The sequence below is a fragment of the Oncorhynchus tshawytscha genome, linkage group LG23 (genome assembly GCF_018296145.1).
Source record: "Oncorhynchus tshawytscha isolate Ot180627B linkage group LG23, Otsh_v2.0, whole genome shotgun sequence".
Taxonomy (NCBI): Eukaryota; Metazoa; Chordata; class Actinopteri; order Salmoniformes; family Salmonidae; genus Oncorhynchus; species Oncorhynchus tshawytscha.
In genome coordinates this window covers 8,808,135-8,833,061 of record NC_056451.1, presented here as the reverse complement: position 1 = coordinate 8,833,061, position 24,927 = coordinate 8,808,135, and the positions used below count along the sequence as shown (strand labels likewise).

General features: G+C 45.0%; 1 protein-coding gene across 2 annotated transcripts in view; it reads left to right on the top strand.

Annotated features, from left to right (window-relative positions):
* Positions 1 to 24,927, top strand: part of iglon5 (IgLON family member 5) — a 146,246-nt gene that overhangs the window by 36,428 nt on the left and 84,891 nt on the right. The window contains exon 1 of one of the 2 annotated variants that reach the window (XM_042304513.1): positions 11,375 to 11,999. The exons of the other annotated variant lie outside the window; for it this stretch is intronic. Within the exon in view, the coding sequence (XP_042160447.1) occupies positions 11,855 to 11,999 (145 nt within the window). The 5' untranslated portion in view covers positions 11,375 to 11,854. Of the gene's footprint in view, positions 1 to 11,374; positions 12,000 to 24,927 lie in introns of those variants that run through there. 2 annotated transcript variants of the gene reach the window in all.

The window sequence follows — 24,927 nt, the reverse complement described above, 5'->3', positions numbered from 1 at the left end:
ATGTGTGCTCTCTTTCAAACACACGCACACACACACACACTCTGTGGCCTGCAGCCATCCTTCAGGAGTCTGATATCTGATCGCCTGGATTGATCTGCCCAAGGAGAGCGTGACATTCAGCCCAGTGCGTTGTCACTCCGCCAGCTCGACCAATGGGGCCACGGAGCAGCGAGGAGGGAGCTCCGATACAGGAAGTTAATTAAAGCCAGAATTATTACACAAACAAAACAAAATAGAATTTCATCCAGCTGCTAGGTATCACATCGATTCCCAGCCCAGGACGTTCCTGCAGCGGAGCTCCCAAACTTCAGACTCGGTGGGCTTTCCCATTCAGTGCTTCACAATTGTGTCCTTTGGGAAATCTGTTCTGTCTCAAGACGAGACTGGGAGGCTTTTAGTAGGGCTCCAGGCATCTCAGGTAGTGCCCTTGAATCTTTTGATCTCTGAAGTGTTTTTACTGTAAAGAGTACAGTATGTCTGCATTGACAAAAGACTACAAGTACAGTACATCAGTACTTCATGAACTTAAAGCACATTATGAAAGCTGTATCGGGAACATAATGTATTAGTGATCGGATATCTCACTTATATGTATAATGTGAGTGCACTAATGAATGGTATACTATTTCCAAAGTCTATAAACTGGAAGCATATTATAATGGAAGTTTGTTCAGTAGGGGCCAATTCAGAATGAGGAAATGTACGTCTTTCCTACACACGCTTTTACAGCGCACTTCTCAGTAGTTGGTATTCAGACTTACCTTATGCAGGTGCATAATGAGCTTTGCAGGCGTGGTTCCCCTGTGAGCGCTGAATACATTTAATTCAACCGCTGAAAATCCTCCCATTTGCTGGCCAACAGATTTTCTGGTGAAGTTTTCATTCAATAGGGTTTTCAGTACATTTATCAGTAGATTTATCTGTTTAAATACGGTGTACCTTTAAGAATTTTGACGATTGACTCATCATAATACATTGAGAGAAAAGGTTTCGAATATAGGGATCAAAGAAAGAAAGACATCGAAATATATGCATATTTGTCTCCATTTCAGCACCAACTGGTAGATAAAAAAAATACTCTGATCTTGTATATTATTTAGGCAAATTTTAGGGTTAGGAAAGTATGGTTTGCAGAGCTCTTACGCACAAAGTATATTGGTGAATCAAAAACAGTGGTTTGATTCATCCTGAAAGCTGTCATATTCAAATTCAATCCATGAAATACTGGAAGGTGGAAAAAAGTGTACAATAGTGGTTGAACAATAGTGGTTGAATAATAGTGGTTGAACAATAGTGGTTGAACAAAAGTCCTATAAATCTACTCTAATCCTCACTAATTATGGAACCGTGATGACAATGGTCTAGTCGTCGTGACCCGTGCCCAAGGCTTCAAGTTTAACCTGCTACGTGTAGTCTGAGTTCCATAATGATTCACATAGGTTACATGTCCCAAATGATTACACAATGTTAGCCTAATATGATCCACTAATGCAAGCGAAAGGTAAAGGGAATGGAATGATTCAAAATGTAGGCTACAAATTGAAGGAAACTAACACTAAAGTGACAGCTATAAACGTATGTGGGTATTACTGACGGTGGCTCCCAACAGTGGCTAATATTTAACATGATACAAATTGTAAAATAAAATAAAAAGCCTGGGAGCATACATCTACTCGGCAGGTTGAGCCCTACAGAAGCTTATAGCCTGGGTCTCTAAATTTCATCCACGTATGAGGGCTTACACTTCGGAATAACAGCACAGCTATTTAAAGCCTGATTCACTGTGGAAAACGGGAATATATATATTTTTATTTCTATTTTTTATTTCACCTTTATTTAACCAGATGGGCAAGTTGAGAACAAGTTCTCATTTACAATTGCGACCTGGCCAAGATAAAGCAAAGCAGTTTGACATGCATAACAACACAGTTACACATGGAGTAAAACAAACATACAGTCAATAATACAGTAGAAAAAGAAGTCTATATACAATGTGAGCAAATGAGGTGAGATAAGGGAGGTAAAGGCAATAAATAGGCCATGGTGGCGAAGTAAATACAATATAGCAAGTAAAACAATGGAATGGTTGATTTGACAGTAGATTTGTGTGCAAAGTAGAAATACTGGGGTGCAAAGGAGCAAAATGAATAAATAAATACAGTAGGGAAGAGGTAGTTGTTTGGGCTGAATTATAGATGGGCTATGTACAGGTGCAGTGATCTGTGAGCTGCTCTGACAGCTGGTGCTTAAAGCTAGTGAGGGAGATAAGTGTTTCCAGTTTCAGACATGTTTGTAGTTCGTTCCAGTCATTGGCAGCAGAGAACTGGAAGGAGAGGCGGCCAAAGGAGGAATTGGCTTTGGGGGTGACAAGTGTGATATACCTGCTGGAACGTGTGCTTCGGGTGGGTGCAGATATGGTGACCAGCGAGCACAGATAAGGCGGGACTTTACCTAGCAGGGTCTTGTGGATGACCTGGAGCCAGTGGGTTTAGCGATGAGTATGAAGCGAGGGCCAGCCAACGAGAGTGTACAGGTCACAGTGGTGGGTAGTATATGGGGCTTTGGTGACAAAACAGATGGCACTGTGATAGACTGCATCCAATTTGTTGAGTAGACTGTTGGAGGCTATTTTGTAAATTACATCGCCGAAGTCGAGGATCGGTAGGATGGTCAGTTTTACGAGGGTATGTTTGGCAGCATGAGTGAAGGATGCTTTGTTGCGAAATAGGAAGCCAATTATAGATTTAACTTTGGATTGGAGATGTTTGATGTGAGTCTGGAAGGAGAGTTTACAGTCTAACCAGACTCCTAGGTATTTGTAGTTGTCCACATGTTCTAAGTCAGAACCGTCCAGAGTAGTGATGCTGGACGGGCGGGCAGGTGCAGGCAGCGATGTGTTGAAGAGCATGCATTTAGTTTTACTTGTATTTAAGAGAAGTTGGAGGCCACGGAAGGAGAGTTGTATGGCATTGAAGCTCGTCTGGAGGGTTGTTAACACAGTGTCCCAAGAAGGGCCAGAAGTATACAGAATGGTGTCGTCTGCGTAGAGGTGGATCAGCGACTCACCAGCAGCAAGAACTACATCATTGAAACATACAAAGAAGAGAGTCAGCCCAATAATTGAACCCTGTGGCACCCCCATAGAGACTGCCAGAGGCCCGGACAACAGTTGGTGAACCAGGCGAGGCAATCATTTGAGAAACCAAGGCTGTTGAGTCTGCCGATGAGGATGTGGTGATTGACAGAGTCGAAAGCCTTGGCCAGGTCGATGAATGCAGCTGCACAGTATTGTTTCTTATCGATGGCGTTTACAATATCGTTTAGAGTGACTGAGGTGCACCCATGACCAGCTCTGAAACCAGATTCCATAGCGGAGAAGCTGCGGTTGGATTCAAATATGACTAGTTTCACATTCGTCTCCAGGGACCACAAGGAAAATGTTTTTTTTTTTTAAATGCTATGTGTATTTACAATCCCTTTCTCCAAATGGATTACTCATTTTCCTAGCTCTTATCAATAGCTCTTATCCATGTATATATTACTGTGCATGGAGAATGCTGTTATTTCTTTCGGAAAAAAGAAAGCAGATGCTTTTTCTACTTGGGACCTTATTCATGATTTCCTCGCACGTAAAGGTAGTGGAATTATAAGGGAATTAAGTCAAGTTCAGACAACGGTGTATCTGTAGACACACCTCCGCCACACCTTAATTTATTCGAGCTCCACCACGAACAAACAGCGGGTGAATAGCACGTTATTCTTATGCTTACGTTCAAGGTCAGAATATGCATAACGAGAAAAGTACACAAAAAAGGAATTATGTACCATTTACGTGCGCTTAACATGGGTCAGAATTCCCCCCCTAGGTCAATAACCGATGTGGAATCACTAGCTAGTTAGCGGTGCGTTAGCATCATCCATCGTGCAATGACTTGTGTGGAGCGATAAGAAATGCTTTGTGAGTGTTGGTTCGCAAAAGATCACAATGGGAAGCTATTTGCACTCACAATTCATGTCCATTCCTATCACTTGATGCATAAATAATTCCCACTTTAGAGATTTGACATAGTTTATGAGATCAGTGGCCATAACTGCCATTTGGGGGGAAAGTTATTTCTATTCAACACACATGGACTCATGTTCAGTTATCTACCTATGATAGGTAATCGTCTTATGGCCAGGTCTTATCGACAGTAATTCCATTAACCAAAGAATTGCTAGCCCGAGTTATCGTAAGCTTCAGTGTTCACAGAGTACTGCCAGAAGTCACACTGGGGCTTCTCACGGATCAAGATCAGGGACCTTGGCAGTGCAGGATCCCAAAAGACATCATTAGTATTATCTCAACTCCAGTCTGCTGCAGGGAAAACCACCCACTGTCCCCGGAACATCTTCAATAATTCCCACTCGAGAATCCCTCACAAATGACTAGGCCTATAGAGTGGTGATCATTGGAGGACAAAATAAGTCGGGTGGAGAATCAGAGAATAAGTGCTGATCTAAGATCAGCCCCCCCCCCCCTCCTGTCTTATTTATTGTGATCTGAAAGGAAAAAACTTATCCTAGATTAGCACCCCTACTCTGAGACTTGTTGTCAACATGGGTCCTGTCTAAAACGTAGAGATAGGTGATCTGAGGGGTAGTTTGTTTTTGGAGACGCACCGGTGCTTATATATGCAGCAGAATTTTTTTCATCGTTCGGTTTCCTTGATCTGGCTCATCTCCACCGACAGGGCCTGTCGCGCCCCCCTCCACTCCCCACCCCTGTGGATTTGGCTGGTCTGGCCGGCAGCCATGAGCATACGTGGCCGTTACGGCTGTCTTTGATCATCATCTGTCAGTGGAGAGTCTCACACTTAACAGCACCTGGTTGCCCCCCCCCACACACCTACAGTTTAGTGCTATGCAGTGCTTTGTCCTTCCAAACTCCTCTAGCGATGCCTCCACTCCAAATGTTCACTCAGCAAACAAGGGAGCCATCTTTTTGTAGTGGTTCTAGTGGGGAAGTCGTTTCTGTGCATTTGATTATCATAGTAGTAATGCATTAGATATATGAAAGTGGAGCTATAGCAGGAATCTCCAGTATAAGGTAGACCTAGTTAGATATGTAATGACCTAGGTTACTAGTCCCCACCAATGCCCTAGTCCAAAATACTGCATAATACCCTAGAAATCTATACTCATCTCATTTCCATAAAGCAGAGTTAAATAAATGGTCTACTTGGAATGATAATATGTGAAATCTATTTAGTTTGCTGCTTTGAGAGAGAAAAAAACAATAGGATGTAGTGTATGAGATAATGCAACTCGCAGTGAGGCTGACAGGGCACAATGACATACAGTATGAGAGTGCAGGAGCGGGTTCTGCTTTGCCCAGTCAGTGAGATTTCTATACGCTTTGTTCACCTCAGCGATTATTTCCCACACATCAAGGGCCCAGACCAACCGCTCAGCTCTCCTTCTTAAGGAATGGATGTATTTTGCTAGGTCACACTCCATTCCCAGGCAACCATTATATAGGCCACATGCAAATGCAGCCATAATACTTCCTATTCATTAAACATGTTGACTATACACTGGCATTGGTGTTGGTTGCTAACACATGTAGTTGCACTGTATCCAGGTTTTCTGCACCAAAAGCACTTCCATTACTTCCCCTTCCCAATTTGTTATTGGTAAACACGGCAAAATTGTATGCGTCAACGTCTTTCACTGCAAGGTAATTTGCATGAATTGCTTTTTGAACCCATATCCTCCCTCTTACAGTATGTTTAAGTCTGCACCATCTGGCCCTTGGTTCACGCTGTATCAAACTGTATATCAAGCTCTATCAAACTCCTCGTCCTCATTCTCCCACCGAGAACTGATGAATGTAATGATTTTCCATCTCAATGCAGCGGCTGCAGTATTGCTATAGAGCAGGCGCCTGAAATTTAGAGCCAATTACATGATATACCAGGGCACATTCCAGCTGCTGCGCTCCGAGTAAATCTCCAGAACAATTTGGTGGATGGACCGGCATCTGTTTTCATCGCACTTCTCTGACACTTGTCTTTTAGGGGTAAAATGTTATGAGTGTTTGTTTTCCTGATGCGAGCGCAGAACTTTACAGGCCGTAAAATAGGCCTACAGTGCAATGCTAGCTAACAAAACATAGCTGACATAGCTTATTTTTATCACGTCCTCGAAATGGGCGTCTGCCAACCCCGAGAGCGATAATAAGATGTAGAACGTGCCGGTGAATTGTTTCTCTCCCCTCGTTTCCATTATCATAATCTTCAAAGATGCTTGTCTTGTTCATTTTGCTCATGACCCTGGCAAGTAGGTCATTGAGTTTCCTGAAATAACTGCAAATAAGCGTGTCATCATTAAGGATCCCAAGTGTGTAGGAGTGATAGGACTGCAGAGGCTTCAGATATAAAAGGACAGACAGCGGCCTTATTAATGATCTCAACCAAATTCATGCTGTGCATTCTAATATCTAACTAAACGCTTGCTGGTCTCGTTTGGCTAGGGATGGGATTGACAACCTGCATAATCGGACTACATTTTATTGTTATAGACACATGTAGGGCAAATGCTACTGCATGTTATATAAATTCATATTTCTGGTTTATATGCTATTTGTGATACCATTAGTATTTTATTTAGCGGGGAGAATCTGGCGCTGCACTGTAGATACAGTATCTTTGCCAAGCCTCAGGCTTCAATGGGCGGGCTGCGTTGTTGCACGCTCTGAAGCTCACAGAGCCTGAAGGTAAACTAAGAGCAGCCAAATGTGGCCTAGATACTGTACTGAACCCTCCCTGTTCCCTGTGCCTAGAGTTCCTGTTTTAACCGTTTTTTACATAAGCGAACTTGATTCTCTCCCGAATGCCTTTCAACTTCCCTTGGCAACTGTGGTAGGGGATGAAACACACGTATATGCTAATTATCAAAACATTTCAAGTTTAACATATAGCTGGGTTGGATGAAAAATCTCCTGGGTGAAAAAGTGCCCGTGTGTCTTGTGTGTCCTTTAGGGTCCTTGACTGTACCGTTTGCAAGATTCAGTGTACGGCATTTTGGGATCAAGGGACACAGTGGGAGAAATAACGCTGTTGGTTCTTTTTTGTTATTGTTCGTCATATGGCAGAAACATTTATCTTTGGCACTCCAGAAAGCAAATAACAATTGAAATAAAAACTGACAGTACTTCCAATTCAGGTGTGGTGGCATATGGGCTCACATATAAATGACCAGAAAAGGAGAAATAATGGAAAGTGGTCTACAGCATGTTTGTGTTTATATAAGTGTAATTTAACTCAATATTCACACAGAGACTAAGGGAACGAGCATGAAATCATCCCCACCTGGCAGTGCCGTGTGTCCAAGCGTCTGTCAGCGCTGGTGCGGCGTTAGTGAAGGTAAACACCGCCACCGCCAAGGCTGACGCTCCATTTCATCTGGGCACCACGGCTACATGCTCTTCCACCGCAGCCCCGGGCCACCCCTCGCTCCCCTCATCCAGACTTATTGTTTTATTCTGTCATGTACTCGCTTCACGGACGGCCTAATCTAATGCGATTTAAGCCACTTACATTTTTCATAGTGCACATTAGCGGTTTAGTCGTGCCTGAGCGGACCAGGTTAAGGACTTTTCCTCAAGGGCACTGCCACCAGGCTCGCCCGTCATAGGACCCTCTCAGTCCCTCTCTGTGGGGTGGCTCAGAGGGCACTGCCACCAGGCTCGCCCTTCATAGGACCCTCTCAGTCCCTCTCTGTGGGGTGGCTCGGAGGGCACTGACACACTGGCACCCCTTGATAGGTGTCTCAAAACCCATTTACTGGTGTGGATGGCCTGGTTCCACTCCAAAAAAAAGCCATTTGTCTTGTCAGTACATGACTTTGATACTGCAGTAGACAGTATGTCATGTTCTATGCATGGTAGGGTCCCACAAAGGCGGAGCTATGGTTTGAGAATAGTTAAAGGCTCATACAGTATGGTGAATCACATCATGTCTAATCCAACTTACTTAGATCACCTTTGAATTCAGTGCGTAACACAGGCCATCAAGGTAGTGTATAAATGTTGATGTTTTCCACCCTGTAAATGAAGTAGGACTTTAACATATGCAAAACAACATGTCAGATCCAAGGGTACAGTAGTGTATGAAATATATATGTACACGCATATTGCAAATACACTATTGTAGAGGACAGACACTTCCAAGTGTCAAACAAGTCCACTTACCAGTAAGAGGGAAGTATGTGTCGGCATTGATTGTACTGTCCATGGTGCTGAATTCTGGTACTGCATTGTGTGTGTGTGTGTGTGTGTGTGTGTGTGTGTGTGTGTGTGTGTGTGTGTGTGTGTTTGCAGCATAGCACAGCCCTGACAACAAGCAGCACACTAAGACAATTCAACACACTGAGTTGTTGTCTTCATTGGAGAAAGCCAAGGCTAACTTTCCACTTCTTATTCAGAATGACATAATATTTGACCTCAGTATCTGACTGAGGCGAAACAAACTGAAATGAGTTCATCAAGGGCATGGCATCAACATCCCATATGGGGAATTGAACATACAGTTGAAGTCGGAAGTTTACATACACTTAGGTTGGAGTCATTGAAACTCGTTTTTCAACCACCACAAATATCTTGCTAACAAACAATATTTTTGGGAAGTCGATTAGGACATCTTCTTTGTGCACGACACAAGTTATTTTTCCAACAATTGTTTACAAACAGATTATTTCGCTTATGACTCACTGTATCACAATTACAGTGGGTAAGACATTTACATACACTACGTTGACTGTGCCTATAAACAGCTTGGAAAAATTTAGAAAATGATGTCACGGCTGTAGAAGCTTCTGATAGGCTAATTGACATCATTTGAGTCAATTGGAGGTGTATCTGTGGATGTATTTCTTCCTGTTGCTTTCAGAGTTTCAATTCTCCCCTTCCCATTCCTTATCCCGTATCAGACATGACTGCTCCTCCTATGCGCCTTGCTGTTCAGCATTTTTGCACAATCCAATTTTCCAATTTCCCTTCCCATCTTTCTCATTCTCGTCTGTCTCATCCATCTCATCCCTTATTTTATGCATCGGCTCCCTCCTCTTCCCTCTGTGTGTTCCTCCACTCCTCCACCCTTCCACTCTCCCCTCCCCTGCTGAGGCCCCCACCGCACACACACACCTCCCTACCTGGCTCTTCCCCCTGCCGTCTTGCAGCCCATGGAGAGGGCTCAGTCTCAGAGGATTAGAGGCAGTTGATCAGGCACTCTGCAGCGCTGGTACCAGGTTTGGGGCTGGACACTATGTTGGGGTCCTCAAATGTTGTCTGCATCTTACTCACATGGAGCCCATGAACTCCTGCGTCCATGTTCACAAAGCGTCTCAGAGTAAGAATACAGTTTTGCCTATTAGCTCATAATTAGATGCAGCGGGGACCTGATCCTAGATCAGCACTGTTTGGCCCACACTCCTAGATGCTTTGAGAATATGGGCCCTCATACTGCATCCAGAGCAGACCACAATCACCACATCTCAGACCAGAGGAGAAACTATGTATGCATGGCACACATCCCGACGCGTATTCCATATTTCCACATCAATACGAATTAATCATCAAACAGACATTCTATTGGACTTGAAGGGCATATTCAACCCCCACATTACCCTCTGCTGATTGCAGCTATTGCCTGGGGTTTAACCATTCATATACATGGGTGTGATTTAATATACACTGCATATTCAGCGTTCCATATGCAGAGTGAGGAATGTTACATATTCAGGTTTTCCATCATGCGCCCTCTAATTTATAGAACGTTTTCATCAAAGCATGTGTGCGAGTCGGCTCCTCGATCAATGAGCACGATGTCTGGTGATGTAGATTGATATCGGAGGACAAGGGAATCTGTAACAATCCCCTCGTATGCATGCGTTTACATTTATATACGCATGCGCCCGCACTACTCCATTACACTTCACTGCAATTCAACGAGTTCACAGTCAACTCCCCTCTTTGTTGCCATCAGTCAGATCCAATCAGCTTGCTACTTGGCTGATGTCAGCAGTATCATTAAAATAAATGAATCACCATATTGCCTTGTCTTCTTACTCAGAGAAGGAACTACCTATTGGCAAAACATGGTGTGTGTGTGTGTGTGTGCACTGTGGACGTCCTATTTTATTTTCGTTTCCCTTTATTGACCTCTACTGCTGAACAACACACAATGAAAAACAGAGCTTTAATGGAGTCAAAAATCCCTGTTTATTTACACAAACAAGTGTCCATGTTCCTCATTAAGGCTCTAAACGAGCTCTTGATGACTTAATTGGCCTGTTATGGCGATTGCTCCCTGGGCAGCCAGAATGGTTTGGCTGTCATTCATCGGAAGTCGACAAACAGAGATAGGAGGTCTACAAACAGAGATAGGAGGTCTACAAACAGAGATAGGAGGTCTACAAACAGAGAGAGGAGGTCTACAAACAGAGAGAGGAGGTCTACAAACTGAGATAATAGGTCTACAAACAGAGATAGTAGGTCTACAAACAGAGATAGGAGGTCTACAAACAGAGATAGGAGGTCTACAAACAGAGATAGGAGGTCTACAAACAGAGATAGGAGGTCTACAAACTGAGATAGGAGGTCTACAAACTGAGATAGGGCGGATTTGATTATGCTGAGCCGCAGGGCACTGGTCTATAACCTTGACGTGAACAGTCCAAAGTGGTGAGGGTGGAGCGTCCTTTTCAAACCGAACAGTAATCTGCATAGCTCGTTCTGAAACATGCAACATCTCGTTTCCATAAAACATATGTTTGAATTTTCAAACTAGTTTGCATTGGGAAGGCAGATAAAGCGTTTTTATCAAAAGCAACACATTTTGCATGTGCTGAATTGCAGCACTTTTGTTTTGATCCAACTTCACCGTGGGCTTTGAACGGGGCACCTGGCTCACACCCGGGAGGCAGCCCAGTTCCAAACCAAATGCAATCAACTTTCACCCGGTTCCTCCCACCGGGGGTAACCCGAGCCAGATAAACCAACCCCCTCATATAGAGAGAGCATGGTGGTGTCTAAACCTATCAGAGGCATGGCAACAAAGCAGGGCTCTGCATCTGAACCAATTAGAGGAAGGGAAAAGAAGGGAGGCTTGTGTCTTAACCAATCAGACAGAGGGAAAAGGAGTCAGCGGACACAGAGAGCGGACACCATAGATATAGAATCAAGGTACATTGACTTGTATGGGGTAAGCTGTTCTAGTCATTCTATTTCTCAAAGTGACGAAATAAATGTTGGCAGATTGGTGGCTCATCATCAGCTCACCATCCTAGTGTTGGACTGGTGCAATCTTTCAGTCTGCCCTCAATCTCACACCGGAACACCGGGTGAGAGGTGACCTTTAATTAGCACCATGGCTTTTGTTAATCAGTTATGAGGGGAACTGTAATGAGAACCAACCAACAGACAATCCAATCGTGTTCGTTATGCATCTAAAGGGAAGAAAATGAACGGATAAAGGGAAGGACTACCTGGACTTGTCCAATAACAAATGCATATTTCTGTTTTCTATTGCCAAATGTGTTTTGACGGTTGCCACACAACCCAGCTCATCATAACAACCCGGAGTGGGAGGTACTCTATCCGATTCTATTACCGCTAAAGATAGAAGAGGAAGTTGGAACGGAACATGTTTTTTTCTCCCGTGCTGTATTTTTATATTCCCCGTCTCATCCTTCAACCTGCTCTTGGGGTCCATGTAGCGAAGCACTGTGAGGAATACTAATTTGAAGAAGAGGGACGGTGATTGATAGAAACTCATAGAGTTCTGACTTGGAGAGGCTTGAGAGAGGCGTGCGCATGGGGAAGTTTATTGGAACCCGCGCAGGATGTCTCAGGTTCGCGCCAAGCGTTTATTTCGTTATGATGATTGAAGACGTTGCCTCGTCAGAGGAGAGGATCAACTGCTTGGCTCAACCTCACTCAGTCCCGACAGGACACAGCGGTAGGTGTCTTCTCCGGACCTCCTTTGACAAACTAAGAATAAAACTGAAGTGTTATGTTCTAGTTTTCTCTCACCTTCAGATGCTCTAGTCACACTGTTGACAGAGTGAGAGAGAGAGAGAGAGAGAGAGAGAGAGAGAGAGAGAGAGAGAGAGATGCCGTGATGGACTGGCCTGTAGACTGCAGTATTCCACCGGGGCACTGAGGGGGGAAGAAAATCAGCCAGGATGAGCCTGATAATACCTGCCAGGGGGTGTGGTGTACACTCTGTTTTTAGTGTGTGTGCCAGTGTGCATCCCTGGGCGTTGAGGGGGCGTTAATGGTGCGTTCTCATTGGCAGTGGACCCTAGCAGATCTTCCTCTCAAGGCTAAAATGTTTGCACTTGACTAAAAAGCAGTCCGCCCACACACGCCTGGCGTTCTCATAAGTAGCTGGCTCTGTTATGCGAGCTGCATTCAGAAAATACTAGCGCCTCCCTGGGATTTCTTATTGGCAGAAACAGAACGCACAGATCTGCTTTACAGGGGGAGTTTTGCAAGGGGTGTTACAAGAAGCACAAATGATCTACGAAACCATTTGTTTTCCCATTCAGTTGCGTTGTGTTTTGTTTAATTAACTGTGAACCTATTGCTATGTACATGGCTCTGTTCAACCGACAAGCAAAACGAGTCTACTGGGGAAGTTAAAAGTAACAACAAATTAGCGAATTCACAGGCATGTCAGGGTTTTGGGTTGAGGATGATTGGGGGAATGACGGACCTAATAGTAGAAACACAAGCCGGTGTGATGATCTAAAACTAGTGCTTCCTTGCTTTCACACCCAGGTGCGCTGTGGGTAATGATTTCTTATCTTCTCCTCCACATTCTGCTTCCTTATATCAACAGTCTGTCTGTATATATCCGAAAGCCCCCAAACAGCTAATTAGAAACAAATGTAAGCTCAAACACATTCTGCATCCTGTTGGACCAGATCACTTTATTCCGTTATGCAATTGCATAAATAAACGCAAGAGTGCACTGCAATGTACTTGACAGTTTTATACATAGAGCCATGCTTTTGAGAGGAATTAGTTATACCGCATGAGAGTACTGAGGGGGGAGAAAGAACGAGGGAAAGGGAGAACATACCTTGTGAGTCACTACAGATTTCTTCCCCTTTTTATTTTATTTTTCTGTTTCCCCAGTCCGTGACTGTCCCTAGTCCCATTTGGCCCCCTATTCCCGATATAGTGCAGTCCTTTTGACCAGGGCCCATATGGCTCTGGTCAAAAGTGAAACACAATACACGGAATAGGGTGCCATTTGAGACTCAGCCCAGAGTCTCTCCTCTTCCCGTAAGGGGCCGGAAAGGGACCGGTGATGTGGAGTGTTGCTAGAGTCACAGATCACTGGGTTTAATTGTCCCTGATGGTTGGCACCCAGGGCCACTCTGTGAGGCTCAGCTCGGTTTGGTCAGACTCAGCTTGGTGAGTGTGAGTGTGTGTGTGGGAGAGAGAGTATGTAGTGTGGGAGAGAGTATGTAGTGTGGGAGAGAGTATGTAGTGTGTGGGGAGACTGTGTGTATGAGAGAGAGAGAGCAAGACAGAGAGAGAGTGAGAGAAAAAGAGAGAGAGAGTGAACGGGGAGGGGGGTTGAGAGAGATGGTGACATCAAGATGAGTCTTTCCCAAACGTTTCCCTCATCTCATCAAATGTTCCATCAAATGAACATCACTCTCACCACATCAAAACACATCTAAATTATGCAAAGTTAAACTTTATTGGTTTGCTGACTTAAACAAAAATCTTGTCAGATTTCGAGTTAAGTTGACCCTAACCCTGCATGTCGATTTGTGATGTGCAATCACGCTCTAGCCCTCGCTCCGCAGCTGTCGCTCATGTTGACAGTTTTTTTCATATCCTCATACTGAGCGGCGGCCCAGCATGCATTTTTATGTCTCCATCAAATGTAAATGAGTTGCACTGACACCCCTGAACTACTGTAGATTTTCACAAAAGCCCGGAGACCCTGCGGGGGAGGCTCTAAAACCCAGAGCTTGCCCACTTTAGACAGCAGGGGTCAAGACCTCGGCCTCTGTTGCATGCTTTTGGGAATTAGGAAGTGGGCCGAGCTATTCACATAATTAGCAAATGAAGTGGTTGCATAATGGAAGTCAGAGAGCTCAGTGGTTGTCGTCCCCCACAGAAGCGACCTGATACTGACAGACATGCATTTAGTAACAGTAATTAAGCATGTCTCCTTCATTCACTGTGACAGGGTTCATTCCCTCATAGCAAGTGTTGTTGTTGATTGTGTGTATGCTGAGCCCGTATCGTTGCTGAGCAGTGAGCACCATTCATAAGGCTATAGAGTTGTATGCCAATTTGTCACTGTAATACAGCTGGATACCTTTGTATTTAGGCCAATCATAGCCAGTGTTTTTGATCTGAGCAATCTCAGTCTGATACCTGTTGTTCCTTCATCAGCTTGCCTCGCATCGTGCCAGAGATTCAATTGAACATCTACCAAGCCCAAATGAGCACCACGGGACAGAGAAAAGGGCAAGTAAACTAGAAGAAAATTGACTTTCAAAGATTTCACAGTCGTTTCCATGTGCTGATATGGAACCTGGAATCGCTGAGCTTGTGTGGAATTGGATCAGTCACTTCGAATTGGTAGCTGAAATTCTCCAGGGAGCAACAAGCGAACAAGGACAGGTGGGCTTAGGAGTGATCAGCCAGGAAACAGGTAGCATCAGAGGCAGCGGCTCTAACCTAACACCGGCTTTGATGGATGAGGCGCTAGCCTTTGCTAATGCTAACCCTTGGCAGTAGGCTAATGCTAGCCCTGCGTGTCCTCTGGCATGTTAGATTGGGACGAGAACAAAAGGCGACATGGCTCTGGTAAAAGAAGGGAACACAGAGGAGGGAGCGACAACGCGTGTTGCTCTGCCCAAACCTCTCATAAATCCAGGTCTGCAGTAGTGCATGCGTAATAGGTCACTGCTGATCTGCGTAGCAGGTCCGCTAACATGCTTGAGCGGGCCTAATTAAAAGGATACTGTAAATCATTTCCGGGCGGATGACACCTTGGCGGACGAAGAAGCCCGTCCAACACACTCTGACCTTTAGCCTGACAGCCAAACCCTCCATCTTCACTCGTCATGTAGGCCCACTGGCCCACAGCGTTGTGGCGTACAGTATGGAGCCTCCGACGGCTCTCTGTGCAGATGCCAGGGACGGCAGGGGAATGAGCATGAAGCGGCCTTGTTGCTTTGTTCCTTGTCGCTTTTGTGTGTGGCAAGACGTCAGAAGCACTAAAGCCATACTGTCCCCCCTGAAGCCTTGGTAGCTCATGGCTGTGGGCTGATATGGGTGGGAAGAAAATATTAGGTGTAATTTTGGGAGGGGAAAAAAACATTCCAGTCATTTCAGAAACACTTATCCCTTTAGAGGGATGGGAAAAAAAAGATGGTGCGGCTGCCGCTGTTGTTCTACTCCCCTTTTCCCCACCAGAAGCACTTTGGAAAGGAAGCATACTGGAACAAAGAGGCAACAGGGACTAACAACAGAGAGAAATTAAATCTGCTGATCTAATCAGGATTCAACGCCTGAATTGAGTCGTGCTGGTTTATGCCGAGTTGCGTACCTCTGAGGCGGCCGCTGGTGGCTCCTACTTTGGTGCTGACAACCAGGCGACGATGGCTCGCCAACCCAGCTCCCCCGTTAGAAAACGGACTGTTTAGGTTCACCAGGGGCGAGCTCCTTCAGGTAGTTTTTAATTAGCCACTCATTAGGAACCGGTAGAAAAAGCTAACAGAACAGCCGGTGTGAGTTATTATCCAAATAACGAGTTGAATTTGGTAATTAAGTCCTGAGGTAGAGTGCAAATGAGCAAAGCCAGCCAGAGTCTCGGAGGATCTATGGCCACACCTGGCGGAGCTTAACCACTAACCTTTTCCAGCAAGCCATCGTGGAGCCAGAGCCCCCTGTGGTGGCAGAACAGGCCTCCCACAGCTGCACAGTTGAGTGAAATCCAGGCACTGGAGGATCAATTTAGAGCCAAGATGGAGGGAGGCGGGGGGGTTGGCAAATATAGCTTGCAGAGCGCATGAAACACTTGATAATGTCTTGCCAGACTCACTCAACTGATCTCATCATGAAATCCTGCTAGAGAAAATGAGCGCCCGGTGTGCATTGGAAAGTGCAGTGTGATGCCTTTAAAATATGTGTCTGGTAACAAGGAGGGGGGGGAAAGAAAAGAAGAAACATCCGCAGGTTGTCATCCTCCAGGGAAATCATGGCTCCTTCATGCAGTAAGGAGGGCCATCATTGGTTAAAGACCAACCCGGTGTGAACATGCCAGTGAAACAAGCCTGGTTGCTTAGGCGAACAGGGCGCTTTGATTTTAATCTCCTTCAACGTCAGAAAGATTTATGACAGCTAATGCGAGATATACAGTGGACTATGTACCATTTAACACTGCTGACACACTCCCTGATTCAGAGTGGCTGTCTGACTTACACACCGACTCACCAGGAAGGCTGACACAACAACTCACCTTGACAAGGAATCTCATTACAGGAAGAAGAGCGATTAGGAGAAGAAACCTACAAGGTTTGCCTAGAATGTTGAGCCAGGATGCCAAGAGTCAAAGAGGCAAGGAAGCAAAAAAGAAAGAGACGGGAGAGAGGTCCTAGAGACAAGTCCTGCCTGAGAGAGATGAATGAAATGCGATAAAATCTAGAGCGGGCAACATCATCAATGGTAGGCGAGGCCTGGTCTCTAGGGCCCAGGGGGGGTGTGTGTTTGTCTTTCTCAGATCAATAGCCCTTACATTGATGCCCTGAAAGACAATTTATGAGGTATAATGGACAACCACACTGGTGTCACTCCAACTGTTCCTACGTCTCCCTCTTTCTCTGTCTCTTTCTCCTGCTTCATCTCTCCTCTCACCCTTTCTCTTTATCAACTCTCTTCTCACCCACTTTACCTTCCACCTCTTTTTTCTCCCATCTCTTTCTCTCTCTCCCTTCTCTCTCTCGCTCCCTCCGTCTCTCCCTCAGTAGGCCAGCTGTATGATGGGCCAGGGGGGATAAGGGGTCGTCAGTTTCTCTCCAGATGGTTGGCTGAGCAGCAGCTGCCAGAGGGCTGTGGAGGCGGGAGGCAGAGGCGAGGGTGTACCAGGAAGAATGATTACAGTTTTGTGAGGCGCCCAGGTGAATAAGGGGCACACACAAAAGATAATCAGTTGTTGGAGTGTGCTGTAGTGTGGCTAAAGTGTTGCCTGAGTGATTCTGTAGTCTGCCAGAGGTGGTGGGTTGGTGTGTTGCTTCCAGCCTACAGTGGTGTAGTGGTGGATAAGGAATGGGGCTTCTGGTTGGAGAGTGGCACGTGTGTGTGTGTATGTGTGTGTGTGTGTGTGTGGATCCCCAAAGACATCCATACCGTATGAGCCTGGAGCAAGGTATCTCACTAGGGGTTCATTGTGAATATGCAGATGCACCAGTGATCTAAAGTGTGAGCAATGTGATTGGTTCAGGTTAAGCAGACACCTTATGCAACAACTGTATTACAAATAGGGACGCCTATGTCCCCATAAAACCCCTGTCTCTACCAATTATGACTCATGTGTCATGTGATTTCTATCCAATTATGTGATGTAACCCTAATTACTCTCTCTGCCTGCGCCCCAAATGGCACGCTATTCCATGTAAAGTGCACTACTTTGGACCAGGACCCATAGGGCTCAGGTCAAAAGTAGTGCACTATATAGGGAATAGGGTGCCATTCTGGATGTATCCATAGTCTGGTACCATACCTCTTCGGTCTAGCAGAGCAGATGTGCTTGGTCACATTGATGGCCTGTGTCTGGGTATTTACTGAGTGGCTCAGAAAGAGGCAGGAGGGAGATGCTGGGTACAAAATGGATGCTCACAATGGACCCCACTCAATAATAAAAAATACTAAATTGCCTGGTGGCTGCAAAACTGTCTGTCCCCGAAATTGGTAGGTTATTACGGTAATTCTCTCGTTTTGTTCAGAACAGACATCTAACAGAAATATGCTCCAAAGCCGCTCTACCTCTACCTCTATCTCTGGCAGCCTAAAGCAGACTAAAGACTTCTCAGCCGTTTAACACAATGTGCACGCTCATGCACACACACACACACACACACATGCTCACGTGCTCATACACTCTCCTCTCTCACCCCATTCAACCCTTGATCCCCCCCCCCACCTCTTCTCACCCACAATCTCACCTCCACCAAAATGTTTGTATTTGTGTCCAGCAAAAGGACTTACCTGTTAAACCATTTTGCTGTATTTCTGTCATGGTTGTCCAGCACCCCTCCTAATTTTCTTTGTTGGCTGTAGCGCAGGCATACCTGAACTGGTTTGTTTGGTGTCACTCCTCTCAAAACCCTCCCCCTTCCTTCTATAGAACCCCCTCCCTCTTCAATTCCCCCATCAGCTCCCCCTATCTACTTCAAACAAGGCCTGTTTTCTTTCGCCGTTCGGTAGGAAAGGCAGAGTAGACCATCGAAGGGCTCTGGGGGCCTTGTAAGGAGAGGAGGCGGATAAAGAAAGAGAGGGGTGGAGAGAGGGGAAGGAAAGATGGAGTGTCCCTGTGCATGACAATGAGGAGACCATTCAATTAGCGGCAGTTTACGGCCCCTGATGTTGATTACCTAAGACAGGCCGGTGAGCCCCAGCTTTTCACTGATTAAACAGAGGAGAGGAGCAGGGGGATGAGACGGAGCAGGGGAATGAGACGGAGCAGGGGGATGAGATAGAGACGCTGGAAGTATTGGTTCCAGGTATTAGAATCTCCTTCTGTTTAATAAACGAGGGAGGGAGAAAGAGGATAGGAAAGAGAAAGGAGGTCACTGTGTTCTTGGAAGGCTAAAGGCTTGGAAGCCCCCCCCCCATTGTGTACTGTCACCCTCAATGTTCAGGAAAAGGCCCCTTTCTTTTCATTCTATTTCTCTGTATAGGACAAGTAGAGGGCAAATGCTTCCATATGGCAGTGTATGTTTCTGGAGCCTGTGTAGAAATAGAGGTTATTCCATGTAATTAATGATGTTTAGAGATCTGATTATGTGACGGCTCCCCTTGATGGGATGTGATCGGGGGCAACTACTTCCAATGTTCTGTGCCACTTAACCAAATATGTCACTGGATGACAGTCCGGGTATGTGACTGCGTCACAGCTGCTGAATCCTAATTCAAGAGGGACACAGCCCGCTGCTTTGTGATCGTCATTCATCAATGTGACACTCCTCTTATTTATTTAGCCCGCCTAATGAGTTATCTATCTATTCACTTTTAGATGTTAAGTCCTCCATATGGGTACTTTGAGCGGTTCTGGACCAGCTCCGACTGACATTTTGGACCCTACGCCGTAGGGTCCAGTGCCACATCATGTCAGAAAGCCTATCTGGACAAATAATGAATTTACTCTTCCTCTGTTCGAGTGAGCCCAGCTTGTGAGATGGCATATGAACGGTAACCGTCTAGTGGGTCCAGACATTTTCATTTCATCTCGCTGTGATATTCTCACACACATTTAGAGCTTTCAACTTGACATGTTTCGTTTTTTAGTATTTTACTTTCGGTTATGTTCAGCTTTTAAAAAACAGCTGAATATACAACATTTTTAGTCATGGAAAATATACTGTATTTCACTGCAGTTTAGATGGTACAAAGATTCTCTACATTATACCAGCTTGTGTTGTCACATAAACAGAAATTAGGCAAACTGTTAGAATGTTCTTCCTCTTCCAAGTATGGAGTATTAATTAAGTATGGAGTATTAATTAAGTAATTAAGTATGGAGTATTAAACATCAAACAGCGGCAGGTAAAATCGGTCAGAGGTGTTTGTGTGTGGGTGGGTGTGTTCATACTTGTTTGTGTGTGTGTGTCCTCTCCTGTTTTCCTACCTATCACTCAAGGCGACACTGTCGTCGAATGCTGAGCGGCATAATTGCAAACGCAAAAATAAACACTGACATTAACTGGCAAAGGCCAGTCACTAGCAGAGTCTGCTAAAAAGAAATGTGACAGACAGCTGGGACGTTCAGTATGGGGGAGTTAGGAAACAACGTAGGGAGGAAAGGAGGGTGGGTGTGAGGAAACAGAGAGGGGCCAGTACAAGCACGCAGCGTTTTTAATCACATCATTCTCCAGCTCTGCCACAGCCTGCGTGTTGGAGTTGTTTGTTTCGACTTTAATAATTCATCCAAAGCCACTGACCCACTCAATTAAATCCCAGACGATTCTGTCGGCCTTCTACAATTCTTTCTTCCCTGAGAAAAAAAGGGAAGCAAATGAATAAATATTACAATTTCAATATTCAAACAGTTGCGGAGAAGGATAAACAAGCCGAGGGAATCGCTAAATATGATTGCCTCGGTAATTTAAGAAGGGAAGGCGAGAAAGGTGGAGAAGAAAGGAAGAGGAATGGTGGGGGAAGGTGTTAGTCATATCTGAAATGCGTTCGCGACAAGATTACAGAGAAGAAAACAGAAGCGGATTAGAGATGGGGTGGAGGAGGAGAGGGGGGTGGAATCAGATGAGGTCTCAGAGGCTTGGGGCTACAGACCGCTGTGCCCTCACTGCTGAAGGTCTGACAACTCTGGGGGAGGAAGACCTGTGTGTGTGTTTACTAAGATGTGTTTGTGTATGTGAGGTTGCATAGATGTGTACTGAACGTGCATTGGATAATGTATGTGTGTGTTTAAATATGCATACTGTGTGTGTGTGTTCATGTGTATAGATATGTACAGATATGTGTCTGACTCTGCGTACATGCAGGCAGGCGTGTGTGTATGTAGATATGAACCTTCTCAGCAATCATCCTCACCCATCTTGCCTGTCCCTGATGGTGCTGGGCAGCCACACCAGTCTTGATGGGGGCCACATCCTTCTGCTCCCTGGGCTCTGAAGGCTGTATTTTGGTTCACTGCCTATGAACTCCTCATTCACTCAAAGAGACGCAGGCATTGGAAGCAGACTGTTGAGATGTAAGTGAGTTGTGGGGGGGGGGGACATTTCACCGGTCCCCACAAGGAAAAATTCTGTGCTCAGGGGTTAGGTTTAGGCTTGCAATTAAGGTTAGGGTTATAATTAGAGTTAGGGGTTTGGGGTTGGAACGAGGGTTAAGGTTCGGGTTAGGAAACATATGATTTGGAATGGGAATGAATTGTTTGGTCCCCACAAAGATGGTAAAACAAATTTGTGTGTGTGTGCGTGAGTGTTTGTGCTTGTGTGTGTGAGAATATTGACACCGGTAACGGCAAGGTAGGGGTAAGATCAATCGCGCCGCGACTGCGGCTGGAACAGAGTGCTCCAGCCCTCTGTGTTGATGTGGTGGAAATTGCATCTTCAAGGAAACATGCTTGATGCGATTGTGGGATCAATAAAGAATAGGGGAGAGAAGGGGGCTGCTAGGGCTGGTGGGACTGTGGGGCTGGGGTTGAATGAGAATGGGCGTCACTCAGGCCGCTCCTCCCTAACCTATCCTGATGTTCTACTAAAACATGTCACCTCACGGCAGAGGGCGAGCTGGAAAGGCTATGGAGACAGCTCTGGTTGAAGGATCCATTTATTGGGGGATGCTGGGATCCAATGGCAAAAAGAGACGATTCAATAGCCGAGTCTTAAATGGAGCCAGGGTTGGGGAGTAACTAATTACATGTAATCAGTTACACGATTATGATTACAAAAAAACTGTATTTAATCAGTTATGTTACCAGCAAAAATATTGTAATCAGATTACATATACTTTCAAAAAACTAGATGATTAGTAGTTTTAAATCCAGAAAGGATGTTTGCAAAAATATACATTATGACAGCTTTCTGTTTTCTCAATGACATTCAATTCAAACGATTAAGTTTGTTGAGCAAGTCAGAGACCAGTATGACACACCAAATGCGTGCTGTTTTTTTTTTGCTTAGTGACATCATCTTTTTGGCTTTTAACTCTGATTTAACTACCTATGTATCTAATCTGGTTTCAGCATGAGAGAATGAGTGTCCCAAATTCCCGCGAGAAACTGCAAGAATTTGCACACTCACGACACAGAGCCGCAGAAATAAAATATCCCGTCATGGATTAGGAGCCACTCCCTATAAATAAAGTAGTAACAGGTATTTGTTCCCATATTACTTGTTGGAAGCTTATGCTGTTAATTTTGGTTGTGTTTCAGATTATTTTGTGCCCAATAGAAATGAATGGTACAGTTGAAGTTGGAAGTTTACATACACCTTAGCCAAGTACATTTCAACTCAGTTTTTCACAATTCCTGACATTTAATACTAGTAAACATTCCCAGTCTTAGGTCAGTTAGGATCACCACTTTATTTTAAGAATGCGAAATGGGGGATCACGTGACCCTTGGACGAGATGGCCGCATGAACTAAGAGCTCCGCACAAGTAGTTTCCAATTCCTAATCTTACCTCCACTCCAAGTTCAAACTCATTTAGCTTTAGTAAGAAAAAGTCATGACGGCTACAAAAGGCGACACTACAGGTGACATTTTTACCCGGACTCGAGTATTAGCGACGGAAAAAGCCTCCAAGAAGAAGCTAGCTTCAGAAAAAACTAGCGCCATTAGCCAGGAGCAAGAGAACCCGCTCCCCCACGAGGCACAACGAATGCCAACCTCGCACTCTGTCGAAGACATCCTTTCTGAGTTGAGATCCCAACGTACAGAACTAAACACTAAATTAGATGCCATTAACTCTCAGCTCAGTGCGATAGGGGGCAAGGTGACAATCCTGGAAAACGCTTTGCCTGACATCAACAACAAGATAACCATAAACGCGGGGCGCCTGGACGAGGCAGAGGGGCGAATCCTATCCATGGAAAACTTATTGACAGATGTCATGGAAACAATAGCATATGCTAAAAAGAAAATCGAGCATCTGGAAGAGAAAACAGAGGACCTGGAAAACAGGGGGCGAAGGAATAATTGTGTTCTATTCAATCTGGGCGAAAAAGAAGAGGGAAACATGCCACTGATCCGCTACCTGCAAGACAAACTTCCCGAGTGGCTCCACATGTCCACCGACAGGCCCATAGAACTCGAGAGAGCTCACCGAGCACTGAGGCCCCCACCAGCAGCCAGACAACCACCGTGCCCAATCACCGTATGTTTCCTGAGATTCACCGACAAGGAACGAGTCCTACAGGCGGCGAAAAACAACACCATCACAGTGGGAAACGCCAAACTCGCTTTACACCAGGACCTGTCAGCTGGAATACGCCGAAAGCGCTGAGAATTTGACGAAGTGAAGAAATACTCCATTGACCGAGGCATCTTCAGGGGATTCAAATACCCAAACGAGCTCAGGATTCTTCACCAAGGAGCCTTGCGACACTTCAAAACTCCTGAAGAGGCAAAACGTTTTTTGAAAGACAATCCTGGCCAATGAGAAACAGACCAATGACTAAATGCGATTAATGCCATTACTAAAGGAGGTAAGACGACATATAGCCGATATCCAGAGACCCACCCCCTAAATGTCATTATAGCCGTCCAATTTATATTTATTTTCCTTTAACTGAGAGGGATGGGCTGTATAGCCTAACCTAGGCCTACTAATGTTTCAGCCTACTTTTATTTCCCTGTTTTTTTTGTGTTTTTTTTGCTATTATTACTTGGGGTTCCCTATGTCCCTTGGGGGAGGTATATGTAGGCTGGGCTATTGATTTTATTTTTCTCCCCTCTTTTACTGTGGTCTGGACGAGGGCAACTGTGTTATTTACTCAATGCGGGGTGGAGAGGAAGAGGCATTTCTTTGGTGGGGAGAGGGAGACGTTGTGCGTTGCTAACTGTTCCCGGTTTTTGTTTTATTTGGAACACAGAATTGAGACTGAGCGGGGGGGTAATAGATCCAACGGGATGTGTCGAGTTGTTTGGGAACTCGGCTGGGGTGTTCAGAGATTATTATTTTATGTACACCATTTATTTTCCTTTTATGTGAACACAGCTGTAACTACTATCCACTTTTACCCAGAGATTACTTGCACTAAAGTTCGATTACTGCTCGATGACGTTGACTAGTACCTTAAATCTATTGACATGGAACTGCCATGGTCTAGGGCATGCAATAAAACGAAAAAAGATACTATGTGCTCCAAAAAAGGAAAAAGCAGACATCGCGCTATTACAAGAGACACACCTCTGTGATGCTGAACATGCCAAACTCCGCAGAGCTTGGGTGGGACAGGTGTATTTCTCATCTTTCAAATCAAACAGTAGAGGCACAGCCATACTTATCCATAAAAATGTTCCATTCATAATTGACAAAAACATATCTGATCCGGAGGGGAGATTTATTTTGATAACTGAGTCACTATATGGTCAATCAATTACTATATTAAACATATACGCCCCTAACACAGATACTCCTGCCTTCATGTCAAAAATTATAACCCTGTTCAATGAGCATTGTGTCTCCTTTGGTGTGGTGGCCGGAGATTTTAATTGTACCCTTAACCCAACCCTAGACAAATCATCTCAAGTCCCCACCACAAATCCTAGATCTGCAAAGATGTTGAACTCTCTTACTAAAGAGATGGGACTGATAGATATCTGGAGAGAGACTAATAGCTCATCTATGGACTATACATACTACTCTAATGTCCATAACACCTACTCCCGTATAGATTACATTTTTATCCCAAAGAGTTTCATAAATTCAGCCACTTGTACAATCGGACCCATAGCACTTTCAGATCACGCCTTTGTCCACCTCCGCTTTGACCTCTGCAAAAACATCCCGAGGTCAAAGAGCTGGAAATTCAACACCTCCATGCTATCAAACGAAGCGTTCCATACATTGGTAACTACATGGATAGACAACTACACACAAGACAATAAAGATTCTCCTGTTTCTCCGGCCACAATGTGGGACGCTGCTAAAGCCACACTAAGAGG